General features: G+C 37.9%; 1 protein-coding gene across 2 annotated transcripts in view; it reads right to left on the bottom strand.

The window, feature by feature from the left end:
* Positions 1-5,056: 5,056 nt before the first annotated feature.
* LOC101858560 (circularly permutated Ras protein 1) overlaps positions 5,057-25,375 on the bottom strand; it is a 29,001-nt gene continuing 8,682 nt past the window's right edge. For both annotated transcript variants that reach the window (XM_005100905.3, XM_005100906.3), the window contains exons 7-15: positions 24,282-24,366; positions 21,835-22,041; positions 20,409-20,604; positions 18,900-19,145; positions 16,589-16,702; positions 14,454-14,549; positions 13,025-13,116; positions 11,812-11,938; positions 5,057-7,727 (exon numbers count right to left, since the gene is read on the bottom strand). In XM_005100905.3, coding sequence (XP_005100962.1) covers positions 7,566-7,727; positions 11,812-11,938; positions 13,025-13,116; positions 14,454-14,549; positions 16,589-16,702; positions 18,900-19,145; positions 20,409-20,604; positions 21,835-22,041; positions 24,282-24,366 — 1,325 coding nt within the window. In that variant the 3' untranslated portion in view covers positions 5,057-7,565. The remainder of the gene's footprint in view (positions 7,728-11,811; positions 11,939-13,024; positions 13,117-14,453; positions 14,550-16,588; positions 16,703-18,899; positions 19,146-20,408; positions 20,605-21,834; positions 22,042-24,281; positions 24,367-25,375) is intronic.

Here is a 25,375-nt window from a genome sequence, read left to right as displayed (position 1 = left end):
TTTTCTCTTATTATCCGCAATAATTACTATGTTTACTTTGTCACATAACAGATTGTAGATTTTCCAGTTTCCGTAAAACTTTCAATAATAATATAATAAAAGTGTCAAATCACTGCTGTCCCTCTCTAATGACGGCAGTGGTCCAATACAAGGATCTTTCGTGACATCTTTGGGCTATTCTAGAAAACTGAAGAGATACATTTTGGCAGAACCGGGCAGAATGTGACTATCGGCTTACGGTAAGGGAGATCACTTGAGATTACTGAACAATTTTTACTGTTTGCCTGAAATAGCGATTGTAAACAACGCAAAACATGGTGTTCCCAGTTTTCTATTTTTAGATGACACCAATGATCTATTGGCTCCATGTGTTGCTCACGACTGTTCCACTCCGTTGCCGGCCTATCTGACCCCAGTCACGCTACCTGTGAGCACTTGACCTGTCTGACAGATGTTCACCCGCGATATTATGTTTTATACATATAGAAGAACATTAGATCTCATAACGACGGGGAAATTTAATGAAATGATAATCAAATGATCACACTGAGATTTCACACTTGTTTTTGGTTCTGCCTCTTTATTTGTATTGACTCGTGCATGTCCAAACACAAAAGAAATCATAGGACAAGTGCCATGATTAGGAGAGTACTTGGCCTTTGCAGGTGAGTGGCTCGGTGTCACCCTTTTCCGGCACCATCCTACACCACTGGTCCCATGGCTTCATCAGTATGTGCTCCACAGACAGATTGCAAATAAACTACTAACGATCCATTCAGTCAGACTGCCCAATGCTTGAAGCACATAGAAAGAAATATCGACCCAAACCTAGCCAGGCTGACTCAAAACTCTACAGGAGCCTGGAGGACCTGCAGAGAACAGCAGCCTTGACCAAGTTAAACTGTAATGTCCATTTGAAGAAGAAGAAGAAGAAGAAGAAAATCTAATAATAATAATAATAATAATCATAAAAAAGAGCATTTGTATAGAGCCCAATCCCCGTTCAACAGCAAGCTCTATGCACTTTACAATCTATATTATTACTACCCCAGCAGACCAGTTAGAATTCTAAAGCAATCTTAACTTCCCAGAAAGCATACAGTGCAATCTACCATTTTATAGGCACTAAAACACTAACATACTGACAAGATGTCTGTCTATGGTAGGGTACCCATTCCCACCTGGGTGAAGTGAGGAAAATATGTGCAAAGTGCCTTTCCCAACAACCCAACATCGGACCTGAGACTCGAACCCCCTAACCCACAACCTTACTGTGGTTAGTTGGTTTATTTCGGGAAAAGTAATCAAGTACCTATTTGACATTGAAGAAGAGTGAGCCACGGACTGTCACCTCGTGAGCGTAAGTGGCAGTCGAGGGACAAGAGCATTGTCACCAGTCAGTGCAAGTTGGTCAGCATACGGTGCTAGATAGGGACAGTAGAGTAGGCTATCACATGAAATGTCAATTTATGACTTCTCGATGGGCATCCTGCGGTTGGTGATTGCTACAAGAGGTGGGTGTTTATGTTTAAACTATACTCACAATTGTGAGTCCAGTTGCCTTTCCACCAGACTACCAATACCATCAATTTAGAGTACAAAATTTTAGTTAAAAAACAAATGAATACTTACACAATAGACTTCATTGTTTTCAGTCAGCTGCACATCCCAAGCACTGCTTTCACTCTTGAAGGCTAATCTCTCCTCACACTGCTCCAAAGTTTTGGCACCACGATTAACCATGCGCTTTACATCTTTCCTAGAAGAATTGACATATAAAATTAGCTAAACAGTTGAAGATAGTCTCAATTTACATGGGCGGATTATTATGCCAGATGACACTTACCACTTGTGTTATGGGAAAGAAAAATTAGATTAGTACACATCTGACTTTTCACCACTTTAAAGATGACAAATTGGAATCATATTCTGCCAAATCAACCTCAAAATATGTCTTTTTTTATATTCTGCAAGCATAGCATGAAACATCACTCATCAGTAAAGTTTTACCGTCAGGAAAAGGTTAAGAGAAGTTCAAACATTTGGTACAAGTTCAGCTCAGATTTGTAAGGCCCCAAGTCTTTTTAGCTTGCTAATCTGAGAACAGATTTTTTACTAAATGGATGAACTAAATTCTCTTCAAATACTTTTTACATTTCTTGAAAGTTATTTGTTACTATGGTATCTAAAAGGTTAGCATTATTATTGTATGTGTTGCAATGGTCAGGATCATTGTCATTGGGCATGGAAGGAGTCACTTTACTTCTCTAGTGGGTAAGTTTATTTCATCAACAATCTCCACCTTTCTGCTGGGATGCCATATTCCATTCAGTCTCAGTCTAGGCAGGTTGAAGCAAGCCACCTCCAAAATGACCTAAATTGTGCCAAAGGGGGTGTAAAATATTTACCATCAAATCAAAAGAGATACTGTTAACAAATAATAGATCTATAATAACACAAGTGTCAAACTCAAGGACTACTGGCCAAATCCAGCCCAATCTGGCACATGAGAGAATTTTGGTTCGTCCATCCTGAAAATCTCCATAACACAAAACCTTACTCCAAACATAAATTAACTTGTTGCCAAAAAAAAGGTGCCAAAACATTCAGCTCTGACAAATTGGCATAAGAGCAGAAATTGGTATACCTTGATCTGTTACTGTTTGAACTTTTATCTGTTTTAATTCATATCATTGTTTTGAAAATGTTAAGTTTTCCATTGCTGAATGAGTGTTTATCCAGTTCAGCCCACAACTCTTGAGTGTAATTTAGGTTTGCTCTCCCCCCCCCCCCCCCCCCCCCCCCCCAAGTTTTTCCATCCTACTCAAACGTCTACCTCCTTCTTCTTCTTTATTAATAATCCATAAGGCCTACCCGCTTCTTGATATTTCTTAACCCATCTGTTCGTTGCTTCCAAAATACATGTAGTTCTTACTTTTGCCACGTAAAGAAGTCCGTGGAACAGGTAAAGGACAGAAGAAACAAGGGATTGTTTTCATTTTCATACTGATATAGCTGTCATATTGAATATCATGAGTTTGCAATGAAGAACTGTTGATCTTTTCCGCATGCATGGACAATATTGTAATAGCGTTAAACCTTTTAATTCCAATATAACATGTACAGAAGCCGTAGATTAGTTTTTACACTATGAATACCACTACTTGGCGCTGAAATAAAAATAACCGAGGTCCCAACCCCTACCTCTCCTTTTTTTTGGTATTTTTTTTTTTTTTAGCATTATTAACGCTTCCGTCATAGACTAAATTGTACATGTATTTACACCCAAGGATTCACAACATTCAAAAATGTTAAGATTTTAGCCATATTAGTGACCTAGTTGAAGCAGGCAGCTTCTAGGCCTACCCTTTTCTTGTTTCATAGGACCAACACTGATCCCATCAACCCCAGTTTCTTGCTTATATCATATTCTCACAACAAAGTAATTGTCGAACCTTGTTTCATTTTAAAGGAATGGCGATACTTCCCAACTGCTCGTTTTGTGTTTGACTTTTTTAAGGTGTGTACGTGGTAGGCCTAGCTATTACTATTGACATGATGTTATAAATAATAATTACTGAGTAATTATTCAATTGTGCGTTTGTTTCATTTCACCCCGATCCATGTACCAGATTACCATGCAATTGTATTTAAAACATAAATAAAAGCTCCGCTGCTTGTGTTCTACCAAAAATCTTTTTTTGTTTTTGCTTTGCTTTGTTTGGGGGGGGGGGGGTTTAATTAATGTTTTACGGCGCTCGCAACTGGAGACAACATTTTCAGTTGGTAGAAAATTTTGAATTTAGCCCGGGTGACGGCCAAAGCCTACTCTCATCGATTTTAAACCACCAAGGGATCTTTACTTTAACGTGCGCAACTTGAACACGGGACCTCCGAGATTTATCGCCCTTGTCCGAGGAGACCAGGTGTGGATCTTTCCTACCAGAAGATCAGAGGTGTGGCTGAAAGAAAGCAGTAGGAGGGAGCCAAAGAGTAGCAGTAGAAAGGCTGCAGAAAAAGTCAGGAGCCCAGGGGAGGGGGCAAAGGAGGTGAGGGGGTGGGTGACAGAAAGTGGAGACGAAAGCAGACGACAGAAAATTGCAAGAGAACAAGATAGGAAGTGAAAGGAGACAATTTTAGAGAAGATAACTTTTCGTCTCTACCCGGATTCGAACCCGGGACCTTTGAATGAGAGGCAAACACCTTAACCTCTAGGCCACGAGAGCCCCCCAAAATCTTTGACTATCTTCACCTTTTTCCTGCAGAGTAGAGCACATCATGAATCTGCGGGTTGAGTGGTTGCATGGATGCTCTGGTGTGGTTTGCTCCTTCCTTCTCATGGAACTTCTGTTGTCCTTATATCTCCTACTTTTTTTCGTTTTTGTTACTCTCTTGTAACACCTCTAATCTTCGGCACTTATATAACCTTATTGTGTTGCAAGTGCTGTAAAACACTAACAAAAACTAACTAGAAACTAAACAGATTTATGAATGTGCGCACTCAAAGAAAGCATTCTGCAAAGAAACTGATCATAGATCGAATGTCCAGTACTTAGCAAATTAAATACATTTATATATACCTAGAAAAATGGTGGTATATTTTTATTTGGTACACCATATAGGACACTTACTCCACTGTCATTTGCTTGTGGGTCCCTTGAACAGCAACATATACGACCAATAACGGAGAAGCAACATTCAACAACAACAACAACAACATTTGTTTTGTTTTGGTAGAGGTTTTACAGTGCTTGCAACTGCATAAGGTCATATGAGTGCTAGAAGATTAGAGGTGTTACAAGAGAGTAACAAACATAAAAAAGAAGGAGGGGAGATAACGACGATAGATTTTTGATAGGAAAGAAGGAGCAAACTACATCAGAGCACCCGCCAACCACCCGCAACAACAAATAACGGCACAGCAACATTCAACAACAAAAACAATATTTACCACCAACAGCAACAACCTTTATGAACAACATATCACAACCCATTTACAGTATACTCAAGCGTACCACAATGTTCACCACAGGAAATGAGTACACAAAGTACCATGGACTTTTTTCATCAATTAATTTTATTCCAAAAATTTAAAGAAAACAGAAAAAAAAATTTTTTAAGAATATCTGTTCCTTGTCCGCACGTGGCAAAAAGAATATCAATTATATACCCAATAATGTTATCATGGTACATACCAGTAATAAAGTAAAGGTATTCATCAAAGGCAAAACAGTCCTTTAGCAAGTCTCCATAATTTCACAATCATCATCAAATGCCAGATCTGTGACAGACATCGACGATCATGTCATGGTTCACTATTCTTTCATTTGTTCGGATGCTCTCAAAAAAGCTACATTACCCTGATCTTTCCCCCATCCCCTATCTATAATTTATGCTCTCCAGGTGGGTTGCTCTGAGTCAAGCCCTTCCTCATTAGCTTCAATTTTGCCAGTGAGAGCCAGATGTTTAAGGCCTTTACATCTTTCCAAGTGTCCAAGTAACTGCAACTGTCTTTTCCTGACTGTTTTCCACAATTTCCTTGGAAAATGAAATTCAGTTTTGCAAAACATCTTTCTGACTTTGTAGTAGATCAGAGATTTGACAATACCTATATATTCAATCTTAAGTAGAACACAGTATTCAATTTGAACTTCAAGCTGATGGTTCGGCAAGCTCATACAGACTTAGACCTTGGGAACTTTGAACTGGAATGTAAAAATATGAACACAGAAACAAAAAAAAATGCATTCAAAATAGTGTTTAAACTACACTGTATAAAATACTGTATAAAAAATATAAAATACATGTATTACAATAACAGCAAAAACTGTAATCATCATCATCAATGCCTTTCTCACCCTGGGTCAGGGTATAGGCCACAAACAAACACTTTCCATCTGTCCCTATCCCTGGCTAGCCTATGGATGTTATTATATGTTTTCCCACTTTTCTGAACATCGATTTTGGTGACTCTTCTTCAGGTTCCACATGGTCTTCCCCTTGAACTTTTACCCTGTGGGTTCCAATCCAACACTTTCCTTGTTATGAAGCTGCCCAACTTCCTGAGAGTGTGTCCAATCTGTCGCCACTGCCTTCTTCCGAACCTCATCTCTGACTGGGCTCTGTCTTGTTCTCCTTACCACTTCCTTGAGCAAAACTGTACAGTCACATTAAATTTACATTTTTGTATTCCTACAGACAGTAAAGTGTATACTCATTTGAGGTCTCTGAATCTGGTTACAGTGTGGCTATGATTTCTCTAATTAGCATCTATTCCATCTCGTTCAGTTTGAACTGGAATGTGAATGTGAACACAGAAATTAAAAAATACATTCAAAATAGTGGTTAAACTACACTGATTAAAATAAACATACATATATATCACTATAAAAGCAAAACTGTAGGAAACGCATCAATTTACATTTTTATATTCCTACAGTAAAGTGTATACTCATTTGAGGTCTCTGAATCTGGTTACAGTGTGGCTATGATTTCTCTAATTTGGTATCTATTCCATCTCCTTCAATCTAATTTGTAGAAAACATGCTAGTTTGTCCAAGTCAGGTATTTCACCATCTGTTAATTACCACAATGAGCTTCATTCAAGGAAAATAACTCAAGGAAATAAAACTGTGGGTGCAGGGCAGTAAGGACATTTCATTCTGACCTCGGTGGTAACAACAGTACCTAAGGGACTCTCTGATTGTTATTCCTTTCAATCAAGAAAGAGTGTTCGATAAAATATGAATAACTCAGTTACCACATATGTATTTTGATGTCAGGTGAAAACAATTTTATAGTGACAGGGGAAAAGACAATAAATAACCAATGGTACAACTCAGACTGAAGCATGTTTTTCTGTTATTGCTTTAGAAGTCAATTTGTTTTGGGTTTCTTTTTTTTCGCAGAATCCTTTCTTCTTGTTATTTGCAATGGCTTCTGTGACTGTCAGACCTAATCTAATCTTGCAGAGTCAGAGACACAGACAATCCTCTTTAAAAAAACAGAGAACAAAACTAACACATAATATACCACATTCCTGAAACCTATAACAGTAAACAACGTCTAATTTTTTAATGAACAATAATTCTTTGTGGGACATAAAACAATTTAAATAGAAAGAAAGTCTGACAATTTTTGCAAATTTCATGAGAACGTATGTATGTGAAATTGATCAAAAGTGCAGGATTTTTTAGAACACTGTAATAAATTTTAATATTTATGACTTAACATTTATGTAAAAAAATAAAATCACATAAACATAGTGTCATGATATGAACTGGAAAGAAAAAGCAACCTGTACTGCAGGGGAATTAATATCATCATTACAGGATAGATCACATTCGAATATCTTTCACAGCAACCGTCAGATATGAGGAACAATTTTCTCAACAACATCACAGTAAAAAAGATCAACTTTCAAAACAAAACATAGCACTTCATTTTTTTTCTTTCAACGTGCACAACAACATTATCTTTTTAAATACAACTTTCCAATCTTGTCGTAAGAATCAAAACAGATGCTCTTCTTGATCTGTTAAGAATTGAGCATTACTTTGGACACCTTAATAATCTTCTTTATAACGATAAAATGCGTCCCTGCACTTTTCAGGCATTTTTCTCTTGGCTATCAGATCCTTTTTCTTCCCCGCAGCAACGTGTTTACTCATGACTGTAGCTAAACTTCTCTGGGCCAAACCTGTATGTATGTCATCAAGGCCAGGACCCTGAAATGAAAAGGAAAAAAACCCAATAACAGCATCACTTTAAGAAAAGTGTAAAGATTAAATTTGTTCAACACTAACAGCATCACTTTAAGAAAAGTGTAAAGATTAAATTTGTTCAACACTATCCTCTGCCAGTCATTTTGTATGTGAGAATGTGTGTGGGTGTGGGAGTTGTGTGTGTGTGTGTGTGTGTGTGTGTATGTGTGGGTGAGGGTGTGTATGTGTGTGTGTTTGTGTGGGTGCGTGTGTGTGAGTGTGTGCTGTCGTTGTTGTTGATGTTGTTGTTTTTGTTTTTATTGTTGTTGTTGGTGAATGGTCTCACAATGTGCTTCTTCTGTCCTTTAATTTGTCAGAGAAGTTGAAAGATAATTCTGCATTGTGCAGTGCTAAGAATCTTTTAGGGATAAGGTGCTATATACATTTTTATGGTTATCATTTTGAGCATAGAAAAAAAGCACATTAACTGTAGAAATGTCAAGAGCAGAGTCAAATTAAACACATTAATAACAGAAGGGCCTAAGCCAAGTCCATGTAGGCAAAAAGGAATTGTGAGGCATCCTGGTCAAATCAGGCGCTCGTAAAAATTGATATCGAAGATATTGGCATTTTCCCGCTGGTTTGTAAATCCTTATCGAATTTTTTTTTTTAGCTCAATACCTTTCATGTCCATTTAAAAACACAGTTCTGTGTGGGTTTTACTGAAAGACGTTGATTAAAAGCACCAAAAAATGTAAGTTTTCAGTTTCCGAGGACTCTCAAGCTTTGAAAATCCTTAAACTTTGGTGGCCATTTTCTCACGAACGTTACCTCTGAAATCAGGCGACTCCATCTCGTTCAATAGCAAATATCTCCACTTCTATTCAAGATAGATGGGCTTTTTTCATCGAAAGACAGACAAATGAACAAGCTTTAAGAGGATACCAATAATTCCACATGCCCAAAAATTGACGAGCACCTGATTCCACTGCATCGTGACACAATTAATCAGTCTGAACATATCATTAAACACCCAATATGAACTGTTCGCCATAAAAGGTCAACAAGAACAATACGGAAATACGGATATAGTTAGGCTTTTCTCAGTTTGGCTCTCAGCTACTTGGTCACAATTTCCCCTCATTCCACATTCCTCAATATTGACCTCTCCATACTAAACCTTGGCATTTTGTCCTTCCACCAACCCACCAATCCTTTATCTACCAAGACAAAATTACTCAAAACATATATTATGTTTGCTGAGTATTTCTGTGAACTGAAATCTCTCTTTCCAACAGATATTAAACACAAAATTAGCCATTTTACAGAATGCTCCTCATTTTCTACATAAATTAGAACTTTTTGCCTTGAAAATTGGCTGCTCAATAATTGAGCTTGCTGATTTCTACATTTATTCAAACACCAAAAGTCAATAGACATCTGCATTCTACAAATAAACTACTTTACCCAAAATGTTCAGATGGCGTCGGTAGCCTAGTGGTTAGGTTACTGGACTCGTAATTGTGAGATTGCAGGTTCTGGGTTTCGAGCCTCAGCTTGGTCCGACGTGGTGTCCTTGAGAAGTACTTTACACGAATTTCCCACTTGGTTCGGTCCTTTCAGAGATGGACGTTAAACTCAGAGGTCTCCCCTCTTAAATAACCGAACAGTGTTGATAGGGGTGTTAACCCTATACCATTTCATCATTTTCACAAAACATTCAACTGTAGTGAGCAGGGTGTGAGAACAATAAAATAAAAGCAATATTTTGCCACGCACAGACTCTGACAATTATCTGTTAACATGAAGACAAAAGTAGCCGAGCTCACAACAAACAGCTATCGAACTTCAAAGAAAAATTAATTAATCGTTATGAAATTAGTAGCAGTTTACATTTCCTTTCTTTCTAGCTATTTGGGTGGTTTTTTTCCTTGACTTCGAATTCCATCCTCTTCTCTCTAAAACAGCTTATCATAAAGTTACAGTAAACACATGAAAAGTACTAAACTTCTGACATCTGCTGTAAATAAAAGGGAATTTATACAGTCTATATAGTGGAAGTATCATAATCATCAAAATACACTCAATAGTGAGGCAGAATTTTTAGAAAACTTTGAACCCAATATGGACAGTTCGCCATACATGGTCAACAAGAACAACAGGGATATAGTTAGGCACTGAGGTAAGTTACTGTAGTATCATACCACTTACATTCTCTGGCATAAATCGAAAAGGTTTGATGATAATGATCAAAACAGTCAAAAGCCATGAATTAAAAGAAGAGGAATCATCATGCTACTTTCATGTGGTCCTGAGATCTGACAAATTACTAAGAAAGGAATGTAGCCCTTGCAAATTACATCCCTGCACTCTTTAATGTCTGGCTAGCAAAGTCACTTGTAGGGGCAGTGCTAGGTTAGGGCCAAAGGCACCATGCACCACCATCCCCCTCCCCCCCCCCCCCTCCCCCCCGAACTTTTCTCTTATTATCCGCAATAATTACTATGTTTACTTTGTCACATAACAGATTGTAGATTTTCCAGTTTCCGTAAAACTTTCAATAATAATATAATAAAAGTGTCAAATCACTGCTGTCCCTCTCTAATGACGGCAGTGGTCCAATACAAGGATCTTTCGTGACATCTTTGGGCTATTCTAGAAAACTGAAGAGATACATTTTGGCAGAACCGGGCAGAATGTGACTATCGGCTTACGGTAAGGGAGATCACTTGAGATTACTGAACAATTTTTACTGTTTGCCTGAAATAGCGATTGTAAACAACGCAAAACATGGTGTTCCCAGTTTTCTATTTTTAGATGACACCAATGATCTATTGGCTCCATGTGTTGCTCACGACTGTTCCACTCCGTTGCCGGCCTATCTGACCCCAGTCACGCTACCTGTGAGCACTTGACCTGTCTGACAGATGTTCACCCGCGATATTATGTTTTATACATATAGAAGAACATTAGATCTCATAACGACGGGGAAATTTAATGAAATGATAATCAAATGATCACACTGAGATTTCACACTTGTTTTTGGTTCTGCCTCTTTATTTGTATTGACTCGTGCATGTCCAAACACAAAAGAAATCATAGGACAAGTGCCATGATTAGGAGAGTACTTGGCCTTTGCAGGTGAGTGGCTCGGTGTCACCCTTTTCCGGCACCATCCTACACCACTGGTCCCATGGCTTCATCAGTATGTGCTCCACAGACAGATTGCAAATAAACTACTAACGATCCATTCAGTCAGACTGCCCAATGCTTGAAGCACATAGAAAGAAATATCGACCCAAACCTAGCCAGGCTGACTCAAAACTCTACAGGAGCCTGGAGGACCTGCAGAGAACAGCAGCCTTGACCAAGTTAAACTGTAATGTCCATTTGGAGATGAACAAGAAAAAGACGAAAATCTAATAATAATAATAATAATAATCATAAAAAAGAGCATTTGTATAGAGCCCAATCCCCGTTCAACAGCAAGCTCTATGCACTTTACAATCTATATTATTACTACCCCAGCAGACCAGTTAGAATTCTAAAGCAATCTTAACTTCCCAGAAAGCATACAGTGCAATCTACCATTTTATAGGCACTAAAACACTAACATACTGACAAGATGTCTGTCTATGGTAGGGTACCCATTCCCACCTGGGTGAAGTGAGGAAAATATGTGCAAAGTGCCTTTCCCAACAACCCAACATCGGACCTGAGACTCGAACCCCCTAACCCACAACCTTACTGTGGTTAGTTGGTTTATTTCGGGAAAAGTAATCAAGTACCTATTTGACATTGAAGAAGAGTGAGCCACGGACTGTCACCTCGTGAGCGTAAGTGGCAGTCGAGGGACAAGAGCATTGTCACCAGTCAGTGCAAGTTGGTCAGCATACGGTGCTAGATAGGGACAGTAGAGTAGGCTATCACATGAAATGTCAATTTATGACTTCTCGATGGGCATCCTGCGGTTGGTGATTGCTACAAGAGGTGGGTGTTTATGTTTAAACTATACTCACAATTGTGAGTCCAGTTGCCTTTCCACCAGACTACCAATACCATCAATTTAGAGTACAAAATTTTAGTTAAAAAACAAATGAATACTTACACAATAGACTTCATTGTTTTCAGTCAGCTGCACATCCCAAGCACTGCTTTCACTCTTGAAGGCTAATCTCTCCTCACACTGCTCCAAAGTTTTGGCACCACGATTAACCATGCGCTTTACATTTTTCCTAGAACAATTGACATATAAAATTAGCTAAACAGTTGAAGATAGTCTCAATTTACATGGGCGGATTATTATGCCAGATGACACTTACCACTTGTGTTATGGGAAAGAAAAATTAGATTAGTACACATCTGACTTTTCACCACTTTAAAGATGACAAATTGGAATCATATTCTGCCAAATCAACCTCAAAATATGTCTTTTTTTATATTCTGCAAGCATAGCATGAAACATCACTCATCAGTAAAGTTTTACCGTCAGGAAAAGGTTAAGAGAAGTTCAAACATTTGGTACAAGTTCAGCTCAGATTTGTAAGGCCCCAAGTCTTTTTAGCTTGCTAATCTGAGAACAGATTTTTTACTAAATGGATGAACTAAATTCTCTTCAAATACTTTTTACATTTCTTGAAAGTTATTTGTTACTATGGTATCTAAAAGGTTAGCATTATTATTGTATGTGTTGCAATGGTCAGGATCATTGTCATTGGGCATGGAAGGAGTCACTTTACTTCTCTAGTGGGTAAGTTTATTTCATCAACAATCTCCACCTTTCTGCTGGGATGCCATATTCCATTCAGTCTCAGTCTAGGCAGGTTGAAGCAAGCCACCTCCAAAATGACCTAAATTGTGCCAAAGGGGGTGTAAAATATTTACCATCAAATCAAAAGAGATACTGTTAACAAATAATAGATCTATAATAACACAAGTGTCAAACTCAAGGACTACTGGCCAAATCCAGCCCAATCTGGCACATGAGAGAATTTTGGTTCGTCCATCCTGAAAATCTCCATAACACAAAACCTTACTCCAAACATAAATTAACTTGTTGCCAAAAAAAAGGTGCCAAAACATTCAGCTCTGACAAATTGGCATAAGAGCAGAAATTGGTATACCTTGATCTGTTACTGTTTGAACTTTTATCTGTTTTAATTCATATCATTGTTTTGAAAATGTTAAGTTTTCCATTGCTGAATGAGTGTTTATCCAGTTCAGCCCACAACTCTTGAGTGTAATTTAGGTTTGCTCTCCCCCCCCCCCCCCCCCTTCTGAGCGATTGAGTTTGACACCCCTGATCTATAACATCCACTCACAACATATTCTGGGCTTTTCTCCCTTCTCCACTCCCAGCAAGCTTGGCCGTAGTTTTCATAGTGGAGACACCCAGGACTGATACATTGATATACTTCATTGCAGGAGGATGGGAAATAAAAGAAAACAGCATTAAACAAAAGTTTAGCAAATCTAATAACAAGAGAGGAAAAAAGTAATCCAGGTTTGACTACTGTAATTCTCTCCTAACCAATTTTTTTTTTTTTTTAATGATTAACAGACTGCACACTTTCAAAATAAAGGTGTGCGAGTCTGATTATACATTGGCTTCCCGTTAAAGCTAGAATTAACTACTAAATTGCTCTTTTATGCCACAAGTGCAAGAACAGCAAGGCACCACAGTATCTCAAAAGACTTTATCGTGTCATACATACCAGACACCATCATGGCATTTGAGATCTGCAGACGAGAATTCTAAGAGAGTGCCCACTGTAAGGTTATATAAATTGGGTAGAAGAACATTTTCTTCCTATGTCCCCAAGATTGGGAACTCCCCCCCAAGAGAAATGAGTTTTATATCATCAGAGATAGTATAATTTAAGAAAAGGCTTGAGACAGGTTTATTCAACCTTGTCCTCTGCCAGTAGTTTTAGCATGTGAGAATGTGTGTGGGTCTGTGAGTTCTGTGTATGTGTGTGTGTGTGTATGTGTGAGTGAGTGTGTGTGTGTGTATGTGCGCGCATGTGCATGTGTGTGTGTGTCTGTGTGTATGTGTGTGTGTGCCTGCATGTGTGTGCGTGCATGTGTGTGTGCATGCGTGTGCATGTGTGTCACAATGTACATTGTCTTTTGATTCGTCATTGTATTGAATGATATTGCTGCACTGAGCAGTGATTAGAGCCTTCTAGGGTTTAGGCACTATATTATATATTCACATTATTATGTTGAATAATATTGCATATATTTATCGTTATAATGATTTCTGACACCATTTTTTTTAAATCACATTTTGTGAACAGCAAACGGTCATAGAATATTTTGAGCCCACAGGAAAAACATTTATGTCAACAATTCTAAATCAAACTGTAGTAAAAATTTAGTAATATCAACTCTGGATATTCATAAACATGCCAGAATAAACAACAGAAAAGAAAAAGTAATATAAGCAATACAATTCTCTTTTTCTATCTTAAGTATTTATGTCCAGCTTGGACCGTTCACCGTGAGAGGATTTATTATTGAATAGGTGTCCATCTCAAAGAATAATAAAACAAAGAGAGATAATAATATAATTATATATATATATATATATATATATATATATATATACGGCATATATATATATATATATATATATATATATATATACGGCATATATATATATATATGGCTACATATACCAAGAAGCAAACACCTTGAAAATTTCAACAGCTTTAAAATCATTTTCATCTAAACAACAGTTTTGCTGACCTCTTCCATTTGTTGTCTGCTGCTGGTTGCTTCACTTCTTTTGCTGAGTATTCGCAGGCACTGCATTCCATCAGGGCGGGTATATGTGATTTGAACCTAAATAAATCAGAACATGGAGCTTAATGTTACATACAAGAGAAACCATATGCGGAAGAAAATGGTCCAAAAAGAAATCTATCGTAAAAAAGACTTTTCCTTAAAAAAAAACCACTAACTAATGCTGTGCCATTTTGACAAAACTTAACACTTCACTGACACTTCAAAGTATGAAGTCATTATTCATGCTCTTCAAATACCATGTGCAATTTTTTTTTAATAATTTTTTTACATAACAGTCCATGAGCAACATTTGCTATTCAATATTCACTACTCGCAGTGCTATCCACTGAGCACATGATTGCATACATGCAGTGGGATACGATGACATCACTTCACCATTCATCACCAAATTTTGAAAGGGGATGGGGACTTCACTACAGCTGTCAATCATTAATTTTTGGTGTGACTAGTGAATACTGAATAGTAGTGAACACTTTTTAGAGGCATGTTTTATAACTCTCCTTGGCTCCATTACTCTGTCTCGTAATCATCAAGTATAAAGTACTCCTGTAATAAACTCAATTATTTTAAATATGATATGCTCAAAATCCAGGAAAAATAAGACAAAAATTCACTGTCTGTTTAAAAAAGAAATCATACAGCATTCAAATGCCTCGGCCACACTTCAAAGTAACTATGAATGATGAAAAATTAGTGAACACTGAACCAAAGAGTTGAATGTGCACAGTGTTGCTACAAAAAACCCTTTTCTGAGAGCATGTTTGAGGGACTCTCTCAGAAGAAATAGAATGCAGGGGGGCTCAACCCACAGGCCAGACGCAAGATGATGGCAAAGAGGATTTCAAGAAAAGTTAGGGACTACATTGTCCAATGGAAGATAGAAAATGTTTTAATGACAATTGTTACTCATTGACAGTTATAACAGTAAAAACATTCTCTTTGAGCAGGCAGTGGTGAAGAGGTTAAAGAGCTTTTACAGCCAAAGAAGGACTACTCACTCAAACTTGTTAGAATTGGGTCACCTGGATTAAGCTTATGGAATAAAAATGTGTCGCCATGATGTAATGTTTACTGTGACCAAGACATTACTGTTGCATTAATGTGAGAGCTCCAAGACATCATCAGCAAAAACAAAAACAAAACGTCTGTCTTTCCTATGCTGAGATAACAATGCCACCTTGGCTTACATTGAGCTATGAACTGTGAATGGAGTAACAAGCAAACATTGGATAACAATTAAGAGGCAGGCATTCCCATCCCATCTATAGCACCTCCAACTCCTTTGCATGCATGCCATTGCCCTCGGCCCCACGCAGATTGAGTAGCTGATATGTGCCCCATCTTCTCATCCCATTGTTGCAGCAGCCACTTTTTCCAACAAGAGGTATCACATCCATCAAAAAGCTGATTTTGTCTAGAATCAGCTTTACCTCCCCCCCCCCCCCAGCCATATAAACAGGCTTATTTTTTGTAAAGTGCACTGGGATTTTTGCTTGAATGTTCCAATAAACAGTTAGTTGGGCAGGGGAAACCACTCCTCAAGAGTTTACTTGGTAGGAACAGGGTGAACAAGACACCTTATTTATATAAATTTTGCTGATTTCTTCTGAATGGAAACTACTCAGAGTCAATAAATAAGTACAACCTTTAAACCTCCATTCAAGATACTTACAAAATAAAATTTCATGGGTGCTCTATAAACTTAGTAGGTATCATGCTGGACTATGGAGTGAATGGCCCTGGTTCAAACCAGGCCGTGCATTCTTCAACTAGGCCATTTTGTGGAGTTTTGAACCCATTTGGCTAAGTTCTATCGGAGACCGATGTTAAAGTTGAAGGTCCTGCTTCTTAAACGATAGGAGCATTAAACCCACATCATACTTACTTTACTTACTAAAATTTCATAAAAATCTTAGTTCATTGTAGCTGTGGAGAACCCAATAACAGATGTCAGAATATGGTAAAAAAAACTCTATACAAATAAAACAATGCATACCTATTCATTTGATCAACATTACTCAAAAGAAAATGATCATGCTGCAAATATAGCTACGTTGTTTATAGCAAAGCATTACCTGAAATGGCACAGAGTCCAGATTTTTCTTTTTGGGGTCTTTCAATTTAAATCTGAAGGACAAGTCACTTTCCTTTCGCACAGATCCAACTTCCTTCTCCAGTTGGCTGAGATTCTGAAAGAAAAGCAGATTCAAAATACACGGTACTCTTAATTTTGCTGTCATTATCAATAGCAGTCTGTGTTATAATCATCACATCGCAGGTGGTATTGCAAGTGACTTACGTCTGTATCCAATACTGCCTGCGACATGATCATATAAACAATCATGAAAATCATTGCACAGCTTCTGACTAAAACAGAAATTCTCTCTATCTTCACAACAAGTATCAATCACCAAAAACACATACCTGTACACCCACTATACACTATATTCCTTCAATTAAATGAAATAAATGTATATATGGCATCCATAAATGCTACCATACAACATATGCTCATTCGATAAAACAGCTTTTCGCTTATTCAGAAGTCAAATTTCACAGACCACTACAACTGAGTATTCGAGTATGAGTTTGTGTATGTGAACCTTTGTGCATGTGTACGTCTGTGTGTATGTGAATCTGTACGTGTGTGTGCTTGTGTGTGTGTTTATGTGAATCTGTACGTGTGTGTGCTTGTGTGTGTTTATGTGTGGGTGTGTGTGTGTGGCTATGTGTGTGTTTGTGTGTGTGTGTATGTGTGTGTTGTGTGTACATGTGCACACAAATGTGTGCGTAAAAAAAGTGCAATTTGCATTTTTTATAAAAGCAATCATAAAATTTAATTGATTAGAGTTCAATAAAAATTCACCTTATCAGACAACATACTTGATTCTACAACGTCCTTCAGTAAAACAACAGATCAAAAGAAGCAAATTGATTATGGGGGACCTTACTTTGGCAATGTGTAGCCCAAATAAGCCCCCTCCTTATTTGGACTACCCATAAAACCAAACATCACAGCCCTCTGAACCCAGAAGGCCTATAAGTTACAACTCTACATCAGTAAGCTAGAGATCTAGGCTGCCTTGTTTTTTGTCTCTTAGTGTCACTGTCACTGAGTAGAATTTAGACCAACTGGACGTCAAATTCAACTGCAGAGAAGTGAGTCAAATCACAAAAGTCTCAAAAGATCACACAGATCTAAAAGTATGGGCCCTGTCCATCTAACAGAACTTCACAAGGGTTCTTTGATCTGTTTTCCAAAATAGCTATTGTAGTTTATGATTCATACACTGGTACACTTAGTCTTTTATCAAGCAAAGAGACAAAAACTTAACTTAATGAGATAGAAGCAGTGATACATGTAGAATCTAAGCCTCACCTACTGAACGCCAAACGGGGTGAAGTAAGTTGAACGAAGTTTCAACATATCACATAGACCTAAATCCACCAAATCACATTGATTAAGAATTATGTATCCATTTAACACTTTTCCTACCGCGGCTAGCAGACGTGGTCTCGCTGGACCAAGAGCCACAAAATACATCTCGACTGGCTCGCTATCTATTCCAATCCAGTAATGAAAAGACACGAAATTCTCAGCAGATCCATGTTTTCGAAATAATAGAATAGACTTCCTGTTAGCAGATATGAAAGAAAATATAGTACTGACAGACGACATTGCTTTTTTCTGTCTCCTTCGAAACGTAAAAATGAACAGAAAAGTGCTCCCCTGACTTCAGTATATGTCCGATATTTTCACTTCTATAACACCTAAAAATATATAACATTCAGCATTTCTTTGCGTGACTTGAGGCAACCTACGTCGGAAGTTTGAATGATGCTGTTGTTGTACTTTTTTAGTTTTGACCTTTCAAAGCTGGAAAATTGTTGATTTCATACAACACCTTCGATATTGCATAATCAGTGTTAGAAACCACAAACTAATATAATTGGAATAAATCTTCAATATTGTACCACCATTTGACAGATTATTTTTTAAACTTCAGTTTGATGGGCCATATGATATGGTTTGTGTGTGTTTAGTTGGATGTTTTGACTTTTTTCTGTGGTGAGGAAGGGGCATAAAAACAGGTCAGGGAAACCCTGGGCCAGTGGTGGATTTTGGCCTGGTAGGAAAGGAGTTCACTTTTTTTCAATAATTCATACACGTATATTTTTGTTAAGCACCGAGACAAAATGAAACTGAACTAGAGAAATGTGGACCTGGGAAAGCAAAACTAACCCTTCGAATCAAAAGAAATCAAAATTACCGTCACAAGGCAATATGAACTTCAAATAAGCCCTCCCATTAATCATTACACTATACACTGCACAATATCTGCAGAAATAAACTCTGAATTCTGTACTTTAGAGGAAACAACTTACATCTGGAAAGCCTGGTTCATCAAAGACAAAATCGGGATGCAAGAAAAAGAGCACAGTAACAGATGTTGCCACAACTTCATTCTGTGCAATCAAACGGAGCTGTCGAACAATCTCCATGGGATTGAGTTGATTGGTGGTGCCACCAGATGCATCCGCTGCAGTCTTAACTGTCTGAAGGCCAACAGAGGCTCCCTCCATGGTCAAGATGTTGATGGTAGTGTTCTTTGAGCGAGCATAATTGCCAACCTGAATTTGCAAAGGAAAAAGTGTTCAGTATAGAAAATAAACAAAGCTTAGATGAAAGGACAGAGACACGGATATTTGGGTCGTTGCAAGGGTAGATGAACACGGGGTGATATGGACCACTTGATGGGTAAATGGACTAATTAATGAAGGAATGGATAGAAACTTGGATGCATTACACAATCAGGAATGTTTTAAGTCCTTTGCAGTAACATATATCAGTCAGGGTGTATCATTCTGTAACGACAATTTTGAACCTTTTTTTTTTTTTATGTGTGTTTTTCTAGGTTTGCAGGGTATTTTCAAATGCTTTTTCTTGAGATGTAAACTGTTGTTTTTATTAAAATGCCTTTTCTGCTAATTATAAAGTTGGGTTGTTGTTCTTTTTCAAAAGCCTTTTGTGCTAACAATTAACTTTTCATAAATGCATTTTTGTAGAGACTTGGAAATTAATATACATAACACATTGTCCTTTTTGACACAAGAATACCTGGAACAAGAGCAGAAAAGATTTACAAAGATATTTCTTTCAATACACCGTCTCATAGCTGAGAAAATATAAATTCAAGGTCCAATTTTGAGAAAAATTGTATTTTCCCTACCAAAATTGAGGACTGGAATGGAAAAAAAACATGCAATGTGGTAAGTAAAACTGTCTAACACTGTTTCCGGTTTTTATATTAGTAAACCAAAAAATTGTTGTTTTTTAAACAGGAATTTGAGGATCATAAATTTTATGGGTGCATCATTTTTTTTTCACAGTAATTCAAGACCCCAACCTCTCATTGACAACCAGAAGACATAAATTTATGTAAACTTAGTGAATTATCCTTACTTGCCAAATTTAAAATTACATGAAAAAAGTGTTCAAAGCCTATTCACAAACAAATAAAATAACCTTCAGTAGGCGACTACTCCCTTTGCCCCTTTCAAGATCTTTGTCATTCTGTCACCCCAGCAGTGAACTGATAATTCGACTGCATTTGGAAATGCAAGCTGCTCTATTTCTGAAATTTGTCACATCAAGATAAATATTACATAAGTTTTCTCTCTCAATCTGAGAGAAAAAAGACTCAAGCTGCTAAGCAAAAATCATTGACTCCGGGTTCCAAAGTCTATCAATATCTCAAAAACGCCCGTCTCCTCTTTGAAAAAAAATAATCCTTCACTACATTAAAACCATTTAGTATTACCGTCAACGACTGAAGGGTAAAGGAGCAAATGCTATAAAACATGGCTATTTGTGCAATATTTTTTTACACTCACCATCTGGTAGAATTCTACCCCATCTTGATTTTGACTACGATTCAGTGAACCGACTCCAACATTAGGCTCCCCATCTGTACACAGCACAATCTCAGAGCCTGGAATTTTGCTGACAAAACCTGCACAGATTGATAAAGCTGGGCCCAGGGCAGTGCAGCCTGTGGTGTACAGGGCTTTAACAGCTGCATCAATTGACCTGTGAACATGAAGCAGTGTTTATATTAGGTATTTCAATTCACAAAATAAAAATGTTTCTCTATTTAAAAAAGTTTTTAAAGATTGATAACAGCGTAATATTGTACACAATGAGTCATTGACCCTGTCTAACATTGTCTTTAACCAGGGTGCCTCTTCAGCCATAAACTGAAATGCTGGGTCAAACTAAGCACACAGCATGCACGAGCATACAAAAGCAAAACTGCATGCTCTAAGCGAAACCAAAAACAGATCTATAAGCTACAATGAATGCAGTTGGACACTGAAAGGAATGAACTTTCAACCACTATATTGTGTCTTCAAAAAGAAATTCTGATTAGAACACACATCTTAATCCTGACTAAGACACGAGGATCTTAAAAAAACCTGACCTTTTCTGAAAACTTGTCTTCTCTTCTGGAAAAAAATTAGTAAAATCTTGAAACTTCACACATTCTTATATTGTATGATTTCATGCAGTTGCAGAGCTAACGCCTTTGCACCATGTAATAGGCTACCACATTTTTCCATTATATACACTCTTCCTCATTTCACTGTTGCTCATGACAAGATAATTACAAAGGGGGATACAATAATAAACCATTTGAGTTCCAACAGAGCAGCCAATATAATATATGCTTTCACTTGCAACATGCAGCATATCAACATCCATCTTCTGTAAATATTTTTGTAATAAGATTGTCATCATTTCTAATACCTCACACTCAAAAAAAACCAGTGTTGTGTTACAAAAGTTGTCATCATGTAACATGATAATAACTTTTTTTTAAATAGGCGAACAAGACCCCCCGGGGCGGTGCTACTGACTGAAGTGTCTTTAGGCCATTCCCAAAGGGGGGACATTAACATGTTCTTATGCACAGTAGAATTGTAAATGGGCTGATTCATCAATGTCATGCTCATAACTGCCTGTACTGCAACAGAGAACTGCAGCTTTTTCTTTCCTAATCTTTACTATCGTCATTTTCCTCTACTTCTTTTGTATGTTTGTCACACTCTTGTGACCCGCTATTCCTGGGGTGCCTTGATAGTCGAAGCAGACTTTGTGTTGTTGAAGCTAGAAAGGCGAGCAGAGTAAGTCTGATTCCCTGTAAGGACTTCTCTGTTGACATCCACCCCTTGGCGCTCATATGACCTTATGAAGTTGTGAGCGCCGTAAAACCTCTACTAAAACAAACAAAACAAATAACTTGAGATCACTAGAACTTACGCATGAGACTCTGAGAGCGGTTTCAAAGGGTAGTCATTTGCAAGATTTAAACCCATTTCCAACAACTGCTCAAATGTCTTGTTATCCACAGGGCCCAAGAAAGGTATGTTATCTGTGCTTCCACCAGCCAGCACTCTGACGTGCGAGCTGAACACAGTCAGCAACACCTGTTTTTCAGGTTGTTCCAATTTCAACTCTTCAGCCAGTCTGAATCAAAAAGACATAAAGTTGGAGTTTTTTTCCTTGTAAAAAGAGTAAAAATGAAAACAATACATACAAAAGGTTTATAAAATAAGCAACACTTATGTATTTTTAGAGAAGCATCAATGCTCATAAGAGATACTACACAGCAATTTGTCTTCGGAGTCAAGAATCAAATCTAAAATTCGAGATCTAGCCACAGGGAAATTACAGAGATAACAGTACAATCAATGACAAATTCCTTTTTTATCAAGAGCTCCTGGATTGTATCTACTCATTTATTATAAGTCATTTCAATAAAAAGAATACATATGTCATAAAATCATAAAACAGGTTTGAAAGAAAGGACATGTTCAAACATAACCAATGGCTGAAAAGCGACCAGATGCATCCCTTCACATTATTCACATCTCATTAGGGGTTTTTTTCTGTTTCCAAGGCCTTTAACATATACTTTCACTTCCATCAATTGAAAACCCCTTTCAAATGTACCAAGTAAAACCTGAGAGAAGGACTTAGAAATCTGTTAGAGGGAGAGTTATGAAACAGCTTGACATTGCAAATTTCACGTACATTTAGAGACACTATTGCTCAGAAGTATAGTTAACATGATTGCAGTTGATCAGTGGCCCTTTGATTTATCAAGTACGGTAGAGATATATAGTACGGCCTAGATCTCAATGAGACGGAAATCTAAAATGTTTCACTCGATTAAGAACACCTTCTCTACACTTGTCTATCAATTATACTTTAGCTCCGTTACTGCAATCACGCTTGGTCTATATAACACTTCAAGTACCCTGTTACTCTCAGGGCACATTCCCTCAGCATGCAACATTGACGGTGAATTGACTCCACACCTACAAGTAAGTCAACAAAAGACAGAAGTGTAAGAGTGCGCCATTACTTTAGAAACACCCCATCAGCTATTACAGATAAATTAAATGGTGCACATAATATTTCAATGTATTTGTTTGAACAACAAATAAGCCTATGTCTCCTTATGCACGATGTGATGTTCAGTCGCGCGCGTCAGTCGCCAGCAATGAGTCGCGAAGTGTGTATCCTTATGCGCAACCACATCGCGCCAAAATTATCAGTCGCGTGCGACAAAAGAGACAAAACTGTCTCCTTATGCGCGACGCGACGTTTAGCCGCGCGCCACTGGCTAAGCCTCGTGCGACTGGCAATTCATAAAAGAGAGACAGTGGCAACTTGTAATGTCAAGATGGACTAGGAAGTACAAAGTCTGTCAGATGCGAGTTTTATGAGCTGCCAACATTTTAAATTCAGTACATGGCCAATCCTTCTCCTCCTCTTCCTCCTCCTCCTCTTCTTCCTCCTCCTGTTGTCCGTTAAAGAAACAAAACAACAAAGTTAGATTCACAAAACTTGCATTGGGTCGAATTGAAGATAAACATCCTAAACAAAAACACACACACACACACACTCACACACACACACACACACACACACACACACACACACACACACACACACACACTCACGCACACACACCACCACCACCACCACCACCACACCACACCACTCCACACCACACCACACCATAAACGGAGTGTCGACAGGCACTCCTCAGCTAGGTATTTTGACCAATGGTGATGCTCTAAACCTGTCACACCCCCAGTCTGAGGCACGCGACGAGACCCTCGATCGCTTCATGGACCAATCGCAGGCGATGATCGCATGCAGCTAGATGTCGAGTCGCGAGTAAGGAGAAGGTTTCTTTATAATCTTACTTGACTGATTTTAGAGCAGCAAGGACCACATATGCGACACAACATCGCGTCGCGCATAAGGAGACGAGCTCTAAGTGTGGAGAGTGACATTATGTTTATAATTCCCCTATGACATTGGCAAAAAATAAATAAATAAACGTTTCAATTTTTTTTAGACGAAAGAACACAGGAGCAGGAGTATTCAACTGAACATGAAGTTCACAGAACAGTTTTCTTTTAGTCTTAGTAAGCATTTAATGGCACTTGAAACACAATAAGGTCATATAGGTGCCAAAGATTAGAGGTGTTACAAGAGATTGACAAACATAAAAAAGAAGGTTAGATAAGGACAATAGATGTTTAATAGGAAAGAAGGAGCAAACCCCACCAGAGCACCCGCCAACCACACAAAATAGTTTTCTGACATGGGTTCGTAGAAAAAGTTGATCGAAGATGCATCACATTCAGAGTACAATTTTGCGCAGATCATTTAAAAAAACAAAGGTTTACCTTTCTACAGCCTTGCGAATACAGTCCAGCCGGGTCACTCTGGAGATTGTCTCTGCACCACGCGTCCTCTCCTCACGCCATGCCACTGAAAAACATTTTACATCGCTCTTCACATCAAGTTCTATGTAATCAGTTTTTTTAGTTTTACTAAGAGTTTTACAGCACTTGCAACACAAAAAGATTGTATAAGTGTCGAAGATTAGAGGTGTTACAAGAGGGAAATAAACACAAAAAAGAAGGAGGGGAGAGAGAGACGATAGATCTTTGATAGGAAAAAGGAGCAAACCAGACCAGAGCACCTGCCAACCACCCACTCTATGAAATCAACTGTATCTAAAAACTTGCCTTTGAGGAAAAAGCATTGAAACACCTGCTCTAATGAGTACTGAACAGTCAACTAAGGTGATTACAATCAACACACAACAGTGAATGCTCACAAAAAAATGAAGAAGGAAAATATTATTATACAACATACGTACATTAGAACATGTTAATATCCAACCTTTGAGAATGGACTAAAGACACTTCAGCCAGTAGCACTGCCTGTTGGGAATGTGATGGTTTGAGAGAGTTTAGTTTTAGTAAGAGTTTTACGGCACTTGCAACACAATTAGGTCATATTATAAGTGCCAAAGACTGGAGGTGTTACAAGCGAGTAACAAACACAAAAAAGAAGGAGGACAGATAAGGACAATAGATGTTTCATAAGTAAAAAGGAGCAAACCACGTCAGAGCACCCGCCAACCACCTACTGAGAGAATCTGTTAGCAACGTATATTCCTCTAGGAGTTATTAGTGGAAGTAAGTAAGTAAAGCCAAAAAGTGAAGGAATTACGCATGAACCATAGTATTATTATTATTAGGGACCTTTCACAAATGACGTCAGCTAAAATTTGGTCAAAAAATGACTCCCCCCCCTTGTTGACGTCAATCAAAATGTACTTAGATACAACCTGTTCTAATGTAGCTTCTAGCAGTTAGCTGTCTGTGCTATGGGGATATAACTGTTAATTTTAGTTTTTAGGCCAAAAAATATATGGTCCCATTTAACTGTGTTCATTTTAGGCCAAGAGATGTGATCTATAACATTTTTT

Source organism: Aplysia californica, unplaced genomic scaffold (assembly GCF_000002075.1).
Source record: "Aplysia californica isolate F4 #8 unplaced genomic scaffold, AplCal3.0 scaffold00264, whole genome shotgun sequence".
NCBI classification, from domain to species: Eukaryota; Metazoa; Mollusca; class Gastropoda; order Aplysiida; family Aplysiidae; genus Aplysia; species Aplysia californica.
The sequence above is the reverse complement of the archived record's forward strand: the minus strand, read 5'-3'. Positions and strand labels throughout refer to the sequence as shown.